The 17,174-nt window shown below is 38.1% G+C and overlaps 1 protein-coding gene across 3 annotated transcripts in view; it reads left to right on the top strand.

Moving 5' to 3' along the window:
* Positions 1–16,941, top strand: part of MON2 (MON2 homolog, regulator of endosome-to-Golgi trafficking) — a 67,983-nt gene extending 51,042 nt beyond the window's left edge. For 2 of the 3 annotated variants that reach the window (XM_057425535.1, XM_057425533.1), the window contains 8 exons: positions 5–22; positions 280–408; positions 2,931–3,121; positions 11,279–11,339; positions 12,631–12,754; positions 13,297–13,504; positions 14,323–14,405; positions 16,259–16,941. In XM_057425535.1, coding sequence (XP_057281518.1) covers positions 5–22; positions 280–408; positions 2,931–3,121; positions 11,279–11,339; positions 12,631–12,754; positions 13,297–13,504; positions 14,323–14,405; positions 16,259–16,422 — 978 coding nt within the window. In that variant the 3' untranslated portion in view covers positions 16,423–16,941. The remainder of the gene's footprint in view (positions 1–4; positions 23–279; positions 409–2,930; positions 3,122–11,278; positions 11,340–12,630; positions 12,755–13,296; positions 13,505–14,322; positions 14,406–16,258) is intronic. The other variant, XM_057425534.1, reaches the window with a different exon arrangement.
* The last annotated feature ends 233 nt before the right edge of the window (positions 16,942–17,174 follow it).

Below are 17,174 nucleotides of genomic sequence, written 5' to 3'. Positions count from 1 at the left end.
CTAGATACAACTATTTGCACCGGTGAGTTAAATTTCCTTAAAGATTGTCTTAATGTAGTTGTCTTGCCTAGACCACAACATTTCTTCTACTTAAATGTACGTTACTTCAATGTTGAGTACATTTTCATAGTCAGACTGCATTGTATTTGCTGTTTTATTGCTTGGACCATATTCTTAGCAAGCGTTGCATGTATTATACTGAGGCTTCAGTGCAAAACATAACGTCTTCTGTTCCTTTTTTCACGTATAGTTCAGTAATTTACTAATTTCTTTTCCTAGGCGGAGTGGGTAGCATTGAATTATGTACCATTTGCTGAGAGATCAGTGGAAGTTGTTGTAGACTTGTACCAAAAGACAGCTTGCCATAAAGCGGTGGTAACAGAGAAAGTTCTTCAGAATATTATTAAGGTAAAAGTTTGTCCTGCATATGCTCTGAGTTTAATGATCTTATACTGAAAAGAACGAGTTTTATTTTGAGCTGTTGATAAACACTTTCTTGAAGCTTTAAAGCTTTAGTAAACAAATTGATATTTTTATGAAGATGAGCAGCAGGTAGTAATTTCTTTTGAAGCTGCAAGGCTATTGATTAGACTGTATGAATTGTTCTGTAGCTGGATAATGTCAGCATCACTATTTCAGTGTTAAAATAAAAATTAGCTAGTGTGTTAGGCCACAAAATATTAGTCTTTGAAAACATTACACACCTGAATCTGAGAAGCAGGCCTGTTAGTAAATGTGTTCTTGAAGACCAGTTTCTGTAGACTGGCATATATACTTTGGGGATGGGTGCTCTAGTTATTCCTTTGATTTGCTTCTCATGACTTTGTGTGTCATTGATGTACCTGTGAAACTGATATGGAGAAAACTCCAGGAACAAACTTGCCAGCAAAGTTTTCAAGCTGACAAGCAGGTATTCTTTATTGCGGCACTGGGAGACACGGGGGAGAGCTCCTCCTAACGTGTGTCTCCCCATTGCCACACAAGCCGTCCCTTTATAGCCACTGGGCATGCATACATATTCATGAGGCTACGTATGGATTACATCATTTTCCAGACAGTTCCCCGCATGCGTACAGAATTGGGGTGCTGGTCTCTGAGGGTCGTTTACTTCTTCCAACAATCTTCATCACTTCTGGCAGCCTTTGAACCATCGCAGTAGATGCTCATACCAGTTTAATTGGTTCGTTAGCACCAGAGACGTAATAATCCTGCTATCCTCCTACTTATCAGTTAGTTTAACTGTAGCCCATCCTGGACACCTGCCCATCCCAGATACTCCTTATCCCCGTGTCCTGTTCTTCTAGACTGTTTTTCTTAAACTATGTCACAGCTATAACGATTTATCTTGTGAGAATTCTCAGTATGTTCTCTAGCTGTACTCTTATTTTTTTTCTCTATGTGTCATGCACCTCAGTAATTTTCCATTGCTATTGTTACAAAGCCATCAAACTTAACATTACTTAAATCTAATTCTAAAGGTTTCTATATTCCATTTTGTGATTTTGTGCCCCCTTGTTTCAAATGTCATGGGTGCACAGATGTGCCTTTAAGGTGAAATTGGCAAACTCATGGCTTTTTTTGACCCTGTTTCCATTTTAACAGGAACTTTACTAAATAATAGAAGTAGTAGCAAGTGTCTGGGAAAAAAGTGACCTAGGTTTCTCTGTAATGACTTGGCTGACATTAGGTTGTTCCTCTGTAGAAATTCAGAAACCTGAATGTGTTTAAAATAGTTTTGTGGTATTATTTGGAATCTGTTATGAATTAAGTATTTGTATTTGAAAGTTAATGCAGATGTTTTCCACTTCTGTTTTAATGGGATAGGTGAAACTGGTGTAAACACTGCTTTTCTTTTAACACTCACAGTTAATAATTGTGATCAGTGATCTATTGCAGTAGATTAAAATGGTTTTTAAATTATTTTTCGTGTCTCTAAAGCCCATGTTTATACTGGAATTAGATTTGACCCCTATGAAAAACAGCAGCAGAAGAAAATATTCTGCTTATCTCCACGGTTAGATCCTAGCTCTTGTTATTTTTGGCAATATTAAGTACAGTTTGCTTTCCTCAATTTGCTTTCCTCAAATCAGGCAACTTCACTAAAAACAGTTGGGGACACATATGTAATACCCAAATTTAGCCACTATGTATTTGAAATGTAAATTAAATAACTTCGTTTTTAGAGATAACTTGGTGTTAGGTTCCAGTTAATTTGACTAACAGTGCTAAAAGGAATATAGATAGTGTAAATAATACATAGGCTTAATGTTTTTAAACTCATTAATGACTTTCTTTTATAGATATTGAGGCTGGTTTTCTGTCTAGAAGATAAAAGTGTTTTCATCCGCTATACATCTGAGTTGCATTGCAGCCTTTATCTTCACTAACTCATTTTGCCTTTAAATTTCATGCAGTCAGTCAGCAATGACCAGGTGTCTTGCAGTGGTTATTTATACAGCTCAACTTTTACGTATTAGGAAGAGCTTCAGTTTAAATGAGGCTTCTTTTTTTTTATTGTGGAAGCACTTGGGATAGCTTTCTAGGAATGCAACTCTTCCGAATACACTCATGCTAACAAACTGCCTGCAATCTGCTAGATGCTAGGAAAGCCCATTTGTCAGGCTTAGCAGAAATGGTGGATGGCAATACAGAAAAATAAAATTAGTCTGTAATTTCATCGTGTAATTGGTAATGAATCACCTTTGACTTCTAACATCGTAGTTGGCAGCAGACCTGTGCTGTAGCCAGACAGTATATGGTAAGCCATCTTTATAATTATATTTAAAAAAGAGCATCTCGTATACAGCAGAGAGGACAGGGATGTGCACCATCATCTTTGACAGTGTCTGCCAAGATCTTCTGCAGAAACCTGCCATATTGTTAGACTTGTCTGAGCAACTCTAAATTTTGTTCTAACTTCAATTTTGCAGACACTAAGAATACCTCTCAGTCTGAAATATTCGTGTCCTTCTGAAAGCACATGGAAGCTAGCTGTTTCCTCTCTTCTCAAAGTTCTCTCTATTGGACTACCTGTTGCAAGGCAGCATGCATCTTCTGGAAAATTTGACAGTATGTGGCCAGAGCTAGCAAACACATTTGAAGACTTTTTGTTCACCAAAAGGTAAACGTAATTTCCCTTCTCTTTTTTTTTCTCTGCTGGAAAATCTCTCTAAGTTATTTGTTCAATAAGTGTGTCAATAGTGTTTACAAAAAAACAGCCTTAACTTTAGAGGTATTTGAGATTTGAAAATTAATTAAATGAATGAAGGGAAAAAGGTAACCAGTCTGTCTGCTTCAAAAAAATTCATTTTTAGAAAGTAGGAAAAGCTTCATTCAAAAGGTAAAATTTCAGAGCAAGAAAGAGCTCAGTTAGCCTCAGAATACAAGATGTAGCTTTTCTGACCAGGCCAAGGAATTCTGTATAGATTCCTAAGGAAGTTACTGTAGATTTGATGAAAAGTTACTGATGTGTACTCGATTTGTTCCTCTATTTGTTTTGAACAAAATTGCAACAATATATTTTTTATTTAAGGTGAACACCAGAAACTGCAAGTATTTCTCTTGAGTTCCATCTTGAAATGTTCCACTTCCTGTGAATTTTGAAATTACTTTTTACATTGGTGTTCACTTAGAAGCCTATAGTTTCCTTGCATTTGTTTCTACACAAGATAATTTGACTGCACCTTAATAATTAACCAAGCTTTATTTATAATCCTTCGTGAGAAGCATAGCTAAATATAGCTAAATAGTCAGATTCATAATGAGACAGACAGGCAGGTGTGTAAGTACATGCCTCATCTCTCAAGAATGGAACACTGTAGATGTTGGGAGGTTGAGAAAGTCCAGAAGTGAAAAATAATAACAATCAGAGAGACTTAGACAATCTCATGTATGTTTGTTCAACCAAAAGAAGGTATCATTAGGAAGGCATGATAAGTCTTAACAATATGGTAAAAGATCACTCCAGAGAAAAATTTTTATTGTCCCTTGAGAATGGGTAAAACTGGATTTCAGTACAGTAGAAATTGTCTAAGTTAGACATTAAGGAAACTTTTTACTGTGCAGAAGGTCAGTTATTGTAGAAGACTGCTTAGGAGAGAGGTATGGGTAAGGATCTTTTAGGAGCAGTTTAAGTATATGTAATAGTATCTCGCATTGAAGGACAATGTGGTATATGAAGAAGTTAATTCCCTGGTTTTCTGTATGTATGCTGATTTCAGTAACAAATTAATCTTTAATAGAAAACAGTAGGGTTCTGTACGTACCACTAACAAGCTGTGTATTTGTGTGTGTATAGCTTTCAAAACCACAAAAATCAGCAACCAAACACAGCTGTATTTTCTAATGGTAAGTAAATAGCAGGTTGCCCAAAACAGACAAAAAATAAATACCAGTGAAACTTAATTTTAGAGGCACACCCGTTAGTGGAAAAAGTTTGTAATAATGAATGACTTTGGAATTTCATCAGTGGGTTAGATGACAACTGAATGAAAAACTTTTCTCTTGTTTTGCATTTACTTCAGAGAAGTAAATTTATTATTAAATAAGAGGAATTTAAAACAAAAAAGCTCATCAAGACTGCTTAAAAGACACTTTAATCATCCAAGCTTTTGTTTGATGCTTCACTGTTTAGAATCATAGAATAGTTAGGGGTGGAAAGGACCTTAAGATCATCTACTTCCAACCCCCCTGCCTCGGGTAGGGACACCTCACACTAAACCATGCCACCCAAGGCTTCGTCCAGCCCGGCCTTGAACACCACCAGGGATGGAGCATTCACAACTTCTCTGGGCAACCCATTCCAGTGCCTCACCACCCTTACAGGAAAGAACTTCTTCCGTATATCCAATCTGAACTTCCCCTGTTTAAGTTTTAACCTGTTACCCCTTGTCCTATCACTACAGTCCCTAATGAAGAGTCCATCCCCAGCATCCCTATAGGCCCCCTTCAGATACTGGAAGGCTGCTATGAGGTCTCCACGCAGCCTTCTCTTCTCCAGACTGAACAGCCCCAACTTTCTCAGCCTGTCTTCATGCGGGAGGTGCTCCAGTCCCCTGATCATCCCTGTGGCCCTTCTCTGGACTTGTTTCAATAGTTCCATATCCTTTATCAGAACTGCACACAATGCTCCAGGTGAGGTCTCACGAGAGCAGAGTAGAGGGGCAGGATCACCTCCTTCGACCTGCTGGTCATGCTCCTTTTGATGCAGCCCAGGATACGGTTGGCTTTCTGGGCTGCGAGCACACACTGAAGCCGGCTCATGTTCATGTTCTCGTCGACCAACACCCCCAAGTCCTTCTCCGCAGGTCTGCTCTGAATCTCTTCTCTGCCCAACCTGTAGCTGTGCCTGGGATTGCTCCCACCCAGGTGTAGGACCTTGCACTTGTCAGGGTTAAACTTCATGAGGTTGGCATCAGCCCATCTCACAAGCGTGTCGAGGTCCCTCTGGATGGCATTCCTTCCCTCCAGCGTATCAACCGACCCACACAGCTTGGTGTCATCGGCAAACTTGCTGAGGGCGCACTCAATCCCACTGTCCATGTCACCTACAAAGATTTTGAACAAATGTTCAACAAATGTTTTTTCCATTTAAAATAATCTTTGCAGGATCTTGTTTGGTTTTGTTCGTACTACTTTTTGCTGTAAATGAGTTATTCCTAAATATCCACAAAATAGGTGAAACATACCCATTTTGCATATTATTAGCTGACCCACTCTGGCACTGCTACAGTTTTTGGGGTATTAATCATTTATAAGTCCAGGGAAGTAAGATTATCACTGATCTTCAATGTAATTCAAGATAATCTGCTATCATCTGCATGACCTTTTTGGCCAAATACGTTGTCTGTTTTTCTGAATTTACAGTGAGTGATTTATACTTTTCTTGAAAATTGTTCCAACCATAGAAATTACATCTTAATGTGTAGCTTGCTAGAAACAGTCAGTGTTGCCATCAGTTCTAATAGCTTTTGCCAGCTGTCATACATGGGTGAATGTTCTCTGGAGGTAAAGGAAAAATAGTACTCCTGTGAATATTTATGATGCCCTAAAACTTGTCTCTCTACACTTAAGTCTGGTTTTGCCTCTTTAGAGTCCAGAGCGTATTCTGTAATTTTACATGCAAAATGTGGTTTTTAGGGATCAGTGTTTTCATCAGAATTCAGAATGTTTTTCTCAGAAAATTTATATGAAACTTTCTTGTTCTCTCACTTAAAAGCTTTAAGGTTCAAAAGAATTTAAAATATTAAAAATAGGCTGGTGGTTTCTGGAACCATATGGCTAAGGCAGGATGATTTGGCCTGTTATTATAATTAGTGGTCATTATCGTTACTCTTTCCTGGCTTGTTATGAGTAGATGATTTTTGTCTCATATAGTTGTAAATTCTGTGGCTAGTGAACATCTGGTTTGGGTTTGGTCTGGAGCTTTTTGCACCTGCTAATGTCCATCTTTTTCTAAATATCAATCTTCCCAAGTGCATGGTTCCCCTACTTACAATTAGGGCCCTATCCCTTAGTAGCTTTAGGATAGGCAGCCTTTCTGTTCCCTCTGTCAGCCAGAGCCTTGTGGTGCTGAAAATTGCTAGAACTAAGAAGGGCGTATGTCTGCCTCATGCCAGTAGCCAGGACGATTAGTAATAGCAGTCATTTCTCCTTCATCCTCTTCCTCCTCCTCCTCTCCCCACAATGCTCCTGAAGTGTATGTGTCTCACCATGATGAAAGGAGGGCTCTAGAGATAGCTGTGGAAGTTCCCCATGTTGAGGTAATTCTTACCCGATTTCCTTTGGTTAAGTCCTTCTGCACTTCTGTGCAAGACTGTGTGGAACTAGCCTTGGCATATAGGACAACCTCTCCCTTTTGCGTTAAGATTTACGAAATTGTGTCTTTTAGTCTTTTAGTGGATTGTAATTGCAGTCTCGTCAGTCTCTTACACTTGTAATTGTTCCATTTCTAAGTAAACTAAATTATGCTTCTGATAGAAAATATGTTAATCACAATGGTGCCTTATTCCAGAGTAATTTGGGAGAATCTAACCACTGTTTTGAAAGTAGCAGCTAAAATTTATTGCAGAGTTGAGGTGCATGTCAGCCTTCAGATTACAGGAGAAGGCAATGGGAATGTACTTTCCAACTGTCCATGTTGATCCTTTATTTTAGGCCAAGTAGGTGATATAAAGACGAGGGGGTTTGGTGTGTTCCCTGATTTATTTGTATTAATGATGAGTAGTAGGTTTTAAAGCTTTTTATGGTACTTGTTTTTTTTTCTGTCTGTATCACCAAAACCAACTCCCAGGGCACAGATGAGAAGATGAGACATTAGTGACTTGTAAACTTGACTTAGGTTTAGTGACCCTGCTGGCTGTAGCTGTGGCTTACTGCAACTGTGAGTCAGTCACCCCGGTGGCTTTCCAACTTGCAAATATGCCATGCAGGACTGGGGGTTTATTAAGTCAGGTGCAGAAGTGTACCAGTCTGGCTGCTCCACTGAAGGCCAGCATGGATTGAAACGGTTCTGGAGCATGAAGACTTTGGAAAACACAATTCAGAGGCACCTTAATAGGCTGTTGGTGAGACGGAGTAGCAGCATTACTCCATTATCTGGCTTTTTGCCATTATCCATCATGTCACCTGTTGTAACAGGAATGCAGTTAGGTATATTCAGTTACATCTGAATACAGCTAAAACTGAAAATTTACTCTCTTCTGCTGGCATTCTGTAATTTTTCTTAAGCACTCTGCTTCAAGGAAACTGAAATGTTTTGTCACAAAGAAAGATACATTTTTTTCCTTCACTCCTGTATACCTTTTCATACTCCACACTTGCCATTATTTTAATATTCCACATGTTCCGTGCTATTATCTGTCCAGGCTTCATGCAAAGCTGGGTAAATACCTTCCTTTTTTATCTGCTCTTCAAACCTTTATTCTTCAAAGCTGACTTAGCACTTCTGGGATGGTTCTAAATGTGAAACATCTGCATCTCTGTAAAACTTCTTAATGTCTGATTGCAGTTAGTCCTCCTAGCAACACTGCATAACAGATTTGGTTGGCTTTTCCCTTTAGCTTTGTTCATTAAAATATCCCAACGCATATTGTCTCATTTTTGTATGCACATTCTCTGGGTTTCCACCTGGCTGAGGATACAGTAGAAAGATAAAACTATTTCACTGATGTTCTAAATATTTTTATCAACACTTTAAACATTAGTCTAACCTGTAATTCTAATCACTGTGGGCCTAGAAATTGCATGTGTAAATAGCCTAATATTGCTTCCACCAGTGAAACTGGGTTGGCATTGGTTAGGCAAGTGACCAGTGTGGTCAGAAGCTCTGTGGATCCCTGTGTTTTGAACAGTGAATCTCCTCTGCATGGTCTTGCCTCTGTGTTTTGGACAGGAACAAGATTGTAAGCCAGCTATGGGGCTGAATGAGAGGGGGTGCCCACTGATGTTTTAAAAAGTACAGAGCACGGCAGAAATGGTCTCTGTAGCTTTGTACATCAAAAAAATTCAAATATGGTAAAGAGAGCCCAGGTAATGAAAATGTTACTGTCACAGAGCATTAACAACTTCCAAGCAATAAGAAGTTTCAGCCTGTGTTTTTTTTTTTTTCTTTCTTAAAGCATGCTGCAGCTGAGCAGGCTCAATAACCTTGGTTTTTATTATAAATCAAAATGACATTTAAAAATTAATATATTTCATATAACTTAATTTACACAAAATTGTCTTCTAGTAAGGGGCTGGTCTGTTTATTATTTCATATCATTCTTCTTTCCCAGAGGCTTTTATGGAAGCATGTCAAGCCATTATATAAAATAAAATCCAACAAATGTGTGTGTATATATAATTTACTAGAGCAGAAGTCTGTGCTCACATGAGGGAATTAAATCAATACTCTCCAAAAAGATGCTTCACAGCAGAGTGTTGCTGTGCACAGCATGCCTCTGGGTGGCTGTTAGCTCTTTGTTGTTATGCTCTAAAGCCCTCCCTAGACATTGGGCAGCGGTTGGGAGCTCTGTACCTAGGAAAGCCTGCACATAGCAACACACTGCATCATTCTGCTTCTTAGCTTCCCCAGCTCTTGATCCTTCTTGTACAATGTGGCTGTACAGCATCTGACCAGCAAAGCTTTTGGTCTCTAGGTAGGTATTTCATAGAGACACCTTACAAAAATTATTTACTTGGGAGTAATTTGCTACATGAACAAGTATGTAGCATGATCTGTAGCATATGTAGCAGATCAGATCTAGGTGACTGGACAGAGAGGTCTTAACACATCTTTAAAGTGCACCTCAGATCAGAAGGACAGTCAGTTGTAAATTAGGAAGTGTCAGAATGAAAGCTTCCCATGTATTTTGACATGACCTACCTTCTTATGCATCATAATGGTTTACATTACTGAAGGTGTTGCACAGGTAACTTCTTTATGTGTTACAAAGGGTATTGACTGAACAGCTACTTCATATTTTATTGTTTTCAACATGTAACTCCCAAGTTCCTCAATGCCTAACACACAAACCAATAATAAATACAGTATTTTGTATTTTCTTCTTTGGGTTTTTCTAGTCATACATGTAACACTGGAGTGACAGTTGTGAAGTTATCTACATAAAGTCTTTTTGAGGAAGGGGGATACATTTATTTTATAAGCAGGAACATTGATACATGCTGCCATAATTGTCAATACTGAAAATCAGCTGTAGGTGTGCAGAATGAACTGCAGGTGTCTCACCCAGAAGATGGGGGAGAAAAAAGCCGACCTTGGAAAAACCTTGTTTGACTTGGTCAGCAACATACAGGAGCAATGGGAAAAACAAACCAAACAAAACTGTTAGCTAAACTAACCAGATTTTAATGAGATTTAGAAGCCGCCAAAGTTTATAAACCTTCCATTAAAATTGGCAGTGGGATGGAGAAGATGGGCCCAGATGAGTACCCTTATGAGGACAAGGCTGGCACAGGTCCACAGTCATACATTTGGCAGCTGCCTTGCCAGGGAGCACGTGCTTAGTTCACGTCTGTTGTTTCCTGGCAGGGGGAGATGACAACACAACGTGGGGTGGAGGGAAAGCTGGGGGCTGGGGAGGGAGTTTGGAAATAAGGGAAAGGGTGCTTGTCACTACAGTACTGCACAGGTTCTGCTGCTTACAGAACAGCTTGGTTCTTTGTTCAGTCTGGAGTTTTGTTCCCTTGCATCTGCCTATTCTGACATAAATTAGGCAGGGAATGTTGTGGTAGATTGACCCTAGCATTTTCCTCCTTCTCAATAGTGACCATCCTGTGCACTTAGTCAGTGGTTTCTCTGGAGAAAAAAAACCACACTATCGTCTATTTTAAGATGCATGATAACACAAAAGCATACACAGTAGCAGCAAGTTAACTCCAATTTAATTCCAATATCTCTAACCATTCCTTTCAAGTGGACAAATTTCCAAATTGATCCTCAGCTCGAAGATGTTACATAGTTATTATAAAAAGAGTATATGAAAAAAGAGAGAATTTAATATACGAAATTATATTGACACTATAAAGTGCCTTCTCTCTGACTTTTGTTGTTAGTGCCACTGGTTATTCCATTAGCTCTAGTAATACGTTATCTTCAGTGCAAATCAGACACTTTGGAGAAACTAACCCGCAAGCCAGTGGGCTTTGCAACTGTCTTTAAATTTCAGAGAGACGCGGGCACAAGGATTCAAACTTCTGCACTGAGAAAAATGAGAACAGCATAACTAGGTCAGCACAGACACATATCTAGACCTGTCTGCTATTTCTGTTGGATTAGTGGGATACCTAGGGAAGAGTACAAAGTGACTACACAGTCGTATTTTCATTATATGCTCCTTCAGCCTCCCCATTTACATTCTGTGCATTGAGACATGAACCAGGGTTTTAAATGGGGATGTCTAAAAGTTTAACTTGAAAAGCCTATGTCTGATCCAAAACTAAAAACACCGATGTAGGCTCAGACTCATCTAAACAGTTATTGTGACTTTTGCACATACAAGAGAGATTACTTTGAGATGTATATGTCAAGTGGTGTTGGTGATGCAAGTCCTTAATCAGGTCCATCAGTTGTAACTATTTTTAGTATTTTATTACTTTTTCCTTTGAATCATTTTTATCATCATTATTCATAAGATATTACTCTAAAAATGTTAATCATTACCATATAGTAGTACCAGTTTGATGTGTGCAGTAACTTTAAAATGTAATGCATTTTCCCATACTTATCTCCTTACGCATGTTGTAATTTAGAAGTATAACACAGTATGTTTATTTTTAGTACACCTCCTTATAATCTCTCAGTTCAAGAATTTCAGAAGAATGAGAGCATTGATGTTGAGGTAAGGAGACTATAACAAACATACTGTCAAACATAATGAGATAGTAACATTCACAGATTGCATTTGGTTCTGAAATAATTGTTTTAAAACAATTACTAAAATAATTGTTTTACCCTTTCATTATTTTTTCTGTGGTACTGTTTCCTTTTTGAAAAGAAGACAGGAAATTCATAAACTCAGAATTCAGCTGCTTCAGGGTTATGCAAAAAGTAGGAAGCAGCATGCCAAAAACTACTTCTTGTCCACTCGAGTTCAAGATGGCATAAAGTGGCTAAACCAGAATGTATTTCTGCCTCCAACCCATTACTGATTCTCACTATGGTACTGCCAAGCAATTATACAGGTAATGGTAAACTATGGAGGAAGCTCAGAGTGCTTTCTGTGTTGAGCAGGACATTCAGTCAGCAGTGACATTGTCGCCCTCCAGATGTGCTTTCAATACTGAGAAGCTTGTGCGTAAATGAAGAAACGATGTCCTGTTTGTTCAGTATGGGGACTTCTGTAATTGTAAAAGAGATCATGTTTGGTTGGATGGGGCGAAAGAAAATTAAGATGATACTCGAATGAAGAGGGACCCGTCCCCTTTCATTCCAGGACAGAGATGTGGCAGACCAGGGAGTAGGGGTACAAAGGGAAAGGAGTTGCAGAGAAGACATGGCAGTATGTGTGGGTTTGATCGCATGTCATCTCACCGGAGTGACAGCTGGGACACAAAGATTTCTGGATGAAAAGCAGGAGCGGTTCTGCCTGCAGTGAGCAGAACTCTGAGGTCTAATGCATTAATTTATGGAGATGTAAACCCACTTTGTTCCTGGATGGGAGCATCAAGACAAGGATAGAAAGCATTTCAGTTATACATTGCCTCAAGCTAATTAACTCACTTGTTCTGCTTTGCAGATGTCACATGGTAAGCGTGTGATATATGTGTTAATGTCATAGTGAGGATATTGAATCGGGTGGAGGGAAAGGGAGATTCCCAATGGTAGATATTCTCTTTTCAAAACCATAAATTCAGTTTGAGGGATATACTTGAAATGTCAGTGGAAATCTAAATTAAAACTGCTTCAGAAATTCTGACAAACGTGGTGGGGGGAGAAGGTTTATTGTATCAAGTTTAATGTTACATGCAAGACCACAGTTTCTGGAGACATCTGCAAATTTTAAAAGCTAGCATTGGAAGTTATGAAGTTTCATTAGGCATTCTCTTGTTTAATGTTTCTGTATTCTTCATTCTAGAATTACAACTTTAATATTCAGAAAACCAATATAAATACATGTAATTTATTTTTAGGTGGTGCAGCTTATCAGCACAGAGATACTGCCATATGCTAATTTTATTCCTAAGGAATTTGTTGGTCAGATAATGACTATGCTCAATAAAGGCTCAATACATTCTCAGTCATCCTCCTTTACAGGTATGGTACGTGAATGACAAAAAATAAAGCACTTAAATCTACGAGAAAGTAATGAAAATGTTAAGAGTACTTATCCTGATAAGGACTTGAAGTTCCATAGCATGCATTCCGTATAGACTGTCTGATATCCAGCTTGTTTTTATAAACTATATTTCATGGAAGTTGCTGAGCATTCCTTGCAGGCTTTTGGGTTTTTTTTGGATTGTACAGTACCAAATATTATGATGTAGAACTGGGGTTGCTGAGGTTTTTTTAAACTGATTTCCTGCGTTTCATTATTAAAGCAAAGTCAAGGAGGTGACACATTTCTGAGTGTGTTGCATATTTTATCTTTTATTTTTGGAACTATTGTGATTGCAGTGTCACAGCAATACATTCTTAGAATGTATTCTTAGTGCTTGTTCTTATCACTCACTGTTAATCTTGTTTAATACTAGAGGAGTGGTAACCTTTTTGCAAAATATAATACACTAAATGTTGCATTTTGATTGGTTTGTGGGCATGCACACTGCACAATTAAATATGGCATTTTACTCTTACAGAAGCCGAAATAGACATTCGAATGAGAGAGGAGTTTTCCAAGGTGTGTTTTGAAACACTGCTCCAGTTTTCATTCAGTAATAAAGTCACAACTCCTCAGGAAGGCTACATCTCTAGAATGGCGCTCTCTGTACTCTTGAAAAGGTCACAGGATGTATTGCATCGCTACATAGAAGATGAGAGATTGAGTGGCAAATGTCCTCTTCCACGGTATGTACCCTGTCTTTAGGAAATGAAAGGTATTACGAGTACTTTGAGAAGAATGTTGTGTTCAGAATATCACTCAATCATAGAAAACGATACTCTGTGTGTGTGTGATGGTAACGTTTAAAGGCAGGGAAATGTTTGTGGTGAAGATATTTCAAAGAAAATGTTGATACCAATTTTTTATTGAAAAGGCTGTAAATAATAATGGTCATGTTCAGTTCTGTTACATAGACAACAAGAATGTGACTAAGTAACTAACAGTGAAACAATGTTTCTGATATCTGTAACATAACATTTCTGAAATCTGATTTTCCTTTATTCCCAGCAGAGCTATGTGTAGTTTCTAAATTGAGAGGTGGAGGCTCATCAATAATAAGATAAATATCAGAACGACAACATTGTGAATCATTGCTCAAGTGACTATTCTTGAAATAGAAAAAATGACCAAAGTATGAGGAAATTCTTTTAAATGGGAATTTTCTGAAATTTCACTTCTGAAGATTTTTTGATCATGGATTATGAAATTGATTATTTTCATGTTTCAGTTAATCATGTATGTGATCAATTTCAGATTGAGATGTGAATTCCATTAGTTTCCAGTATTGAATTTATTCTATCCTAGCTGAGGCAACAGCAGTGGTGGTGGGAAAGTTAAAGACAAATTAGAACCTTAATCTCTAAATATCCTTTTTTTTTGATAGGATTTATTGCTGCTGTTTCCATTACGTGGGGTTTTTTTTTAATGTTGTGTGGGTTTCATAGGAAACTTTTATTCTTGAGACAAAAGTTAAGTGACTGTTTTTGCATTTTTCCCTTTGTAGGCAACAAGTAACAGAAATCATATTTGTTTTAAAAGCTGTCAGCACTCTCATTGATTCACTTAAAAAAACTCAACCTGAAAATGGTAAGTTATAGTTAAACAGTGTGATTCTAAACCAGGTAATGTTATATCTGCCACAAAGACATTTGTCCTTTCCTGTAATAATTTTCACACAAATACGAAGGAGAAGTGTAATCTGTAAAAGCTGGTATTTTGCAATTCTGTGTATATGCAATTCTTCAGGTAGACTGAAGAAAAAAAGACCACAAAGTTTTTCCAGTATACATAAAAGTATAAGGTCCTAAGATGTGTTTAATAAAGTAGAAAGCTTCAGTTTGTAGTGTCTGTTCTTAGGTAGAGCTTGATGTCTTCTGAAAACAAACAAAAAACCTTCTATACAATGTTAATAGAATTCTTAAATATACTTAGTCTGGCTAGATCCCTTTTTCTTCTCATAATGCCATTATAGGTCACTATGGATCACTTTTGTATCGATGCCCTTTGCAATTAAAGGGGTGGTATACATGTTAAAAGCCTGGACAGGCAGTTAAGATACTTCGAACTCATGGTCTTGCTTTCCCTCTTTCTGCTGTAGTACCTCCTGTCGCCTGTATTAAGAAAGATGCCTTAGCTCATTGATGTCAAAGTAAATGGTTGACAGATGTATTTAAAGGGCTGAATTAAATGGAACACCTCAATTTCATTTATAGTCATACATCCTGCTCCTTCTGTAAGCTGACCCACTGTGTGCATAGAGTTCCCACCAGAAAACTTAGTCAGGTGTCTTCATTAAAACAGCTGTGTTGGACTCTGAAACTTTGACAGACTTGCATATACAACATTTACCTTTACCTCCCTGCTTTTGATACTATGAGGAACAGAAAAGCCTTTCAATCGTCAAACCAACCAACTAGCCTTTCCAGAAAAACACATGCAGGTGGGTTTCCTGAAAGAGGCAGTGCTTGCCTGACGCATCACTGAGCGGACAGATTTATGATCATGTGGTTTTCAAGGCTGATGGAAAAAAGGCTGAGGGCAGGACTATGCCAGAATGTGTAAAGCCTTTTGGCTTTTGCCCTGAAGGCAACTGAAGAGCTACTTTGGTGGTCCTTTCTCTTAGAGGGGTAGAATAGCCAACTCGGCTGGACTGTTCCCCACATCCCTCCTCCTGCAATGAGAGAAGTTCTTCACCTGTCCATATATGGCAGTGATTGCCAAACCTCCTATGTAGTTTCTCACAAAGGGAACCACTGGGCAAATTAGAGAATCACTTTACTCCCACTTGTAGCTTTTAATAATTTTATTTCTTTAAAGAAAATTATTAACACTATCTGAAATCAGGGGTTCAGGTAAGCAAGGAAGTGACCTAATAAATAGGATATGTGCTACAATATTTGCTTTCACTTGTTGGACTAATAAACTTTACCGTGGGCATTTTTGTGTCTTGGTCCAGGGTTTCTCCTTCTGCCTGCTATAGTTCTTGTAATCTGGAATGATTTGAAATTAATAGAAAGCCTCATTGCTGACAAGTTTCCAAAAGCGAAATGTGCATCCAGTTCAATTTTCTGTCAATAGGTGAGAAGAGCAGGCAGAAAATGTACGTGTATTACAGATTTAATAAAAGTATTAGCTTCAGTTTGTCAGTTCTTCATCCAGAAAACACAGTGAATGACTCATGTAGAAATACAGGTGTGCAGCACCATTTTATGGACATCCCATCTGGCTTCCAGCTGTTGCTGCAAAAAGAGTATGGCTCTCCTGCAAAAATCCTACACCATATCGGAGAGCCCTGTTACAGATGTCGTAGCATCTCTATAACACTAGGTACCTATATTTAGATAGCTGAATGTGCCCTTATTTATACAGGTATTGGAAAAATCTGTTGTAAGAATTTGGACAGTAATAAGTGATTCAGTCTGTTCTTGTCTTCCTTGCAGTTGACGCTAATACGTGGGCACAAGTTATTGCCTTGTACCCAACCTTAGTAGAATGTATCACCTGCTCCTCCTCAGAAGTGCGCTCTGCTCTGAAAGAGGCACTGGTTCCCTTTAAGGACTTCATGCATCCACCAGCATCCAAGGTACAGAATGGAGCGTCTTGACCCCATAAAACTACGTTTTTATCCTTGAAGGAGAAAAAAAGGTATCCAAAAATGTTTGTTCCTGGGTGAAGTTTCTCTGAGGAAATCTCTTGTGACCAGTACTTTGGCAACCAGTGCTGACTGCCTTTTAACTGTACTAACAAGAGCTCAGTAATTCATGAATACAGGCTATATCTCAAAGGTTCCAGAGTGAGTAGCAGTGCAAACCTTTAATAAATTTAACTGAATAGTTGGAATCCTTTATAACCTAATGTACTTGCTACAGTATCTTGAAGTGGTGATTGAAAAGTGGGCTTATGTACAGCTTGTTGTGTATGTGTTCATGATGTAATTAAAAATATTTCAATGCAGTCAGATTTATTAAGCTGGTGTTTTGCACCCTTTTTTTGAAGTACGAATTGTACTAAAATTTTATGCAAGATAGTACTGTAACATTCCATATATCTGTAACCAGCCTTTGTAAACAAAGGGAACTGATATACTTGTGTGTATAATAAATGGTACAGTTCTGTATTAAAATAGTTGCATTTATTATTTAAATTATTTTTAAAATGTTGATAATGTTAAATGCTCTAAAATGTGTTTATTATGAATAAGTTGTATGCTTGCATTTTTCCTTACAGTTTGCCTTCTAATTTGCCAGATATGCTCGCTCATATCTGATCATGCTGTTAGTTCTTTTGCTTAATTGAATGTATCTTCTCTGTGGCCATGGGGCATCTACCTAAGGGTCATATGACAAAGGAAGCAGT

This window comes from Pezoporus wallicus, unplaced genomic scaffold (assembly GCF_028554395.1).
Source record: "Pezoporus wallicus isolate ANWC-B61680 ecotype Strahan unplaced genomic scaffold, APGP_CSIRO_Pwel_v1 contig_4722, whole genome shotgun sequence".
In the NCBI taxonomy this organism is placed as follows: domain Eukaryota; kingdom Metazoa; phylum Chordata; class Aves; order Psittaciformes; family Psittacidae; genus Pezoporus; species Pezoporus wallicus.
Note: the sequence above shows the minus strand (reverse complement) of the source record. Positions and strands in the feature narration are given on the sequence as shown.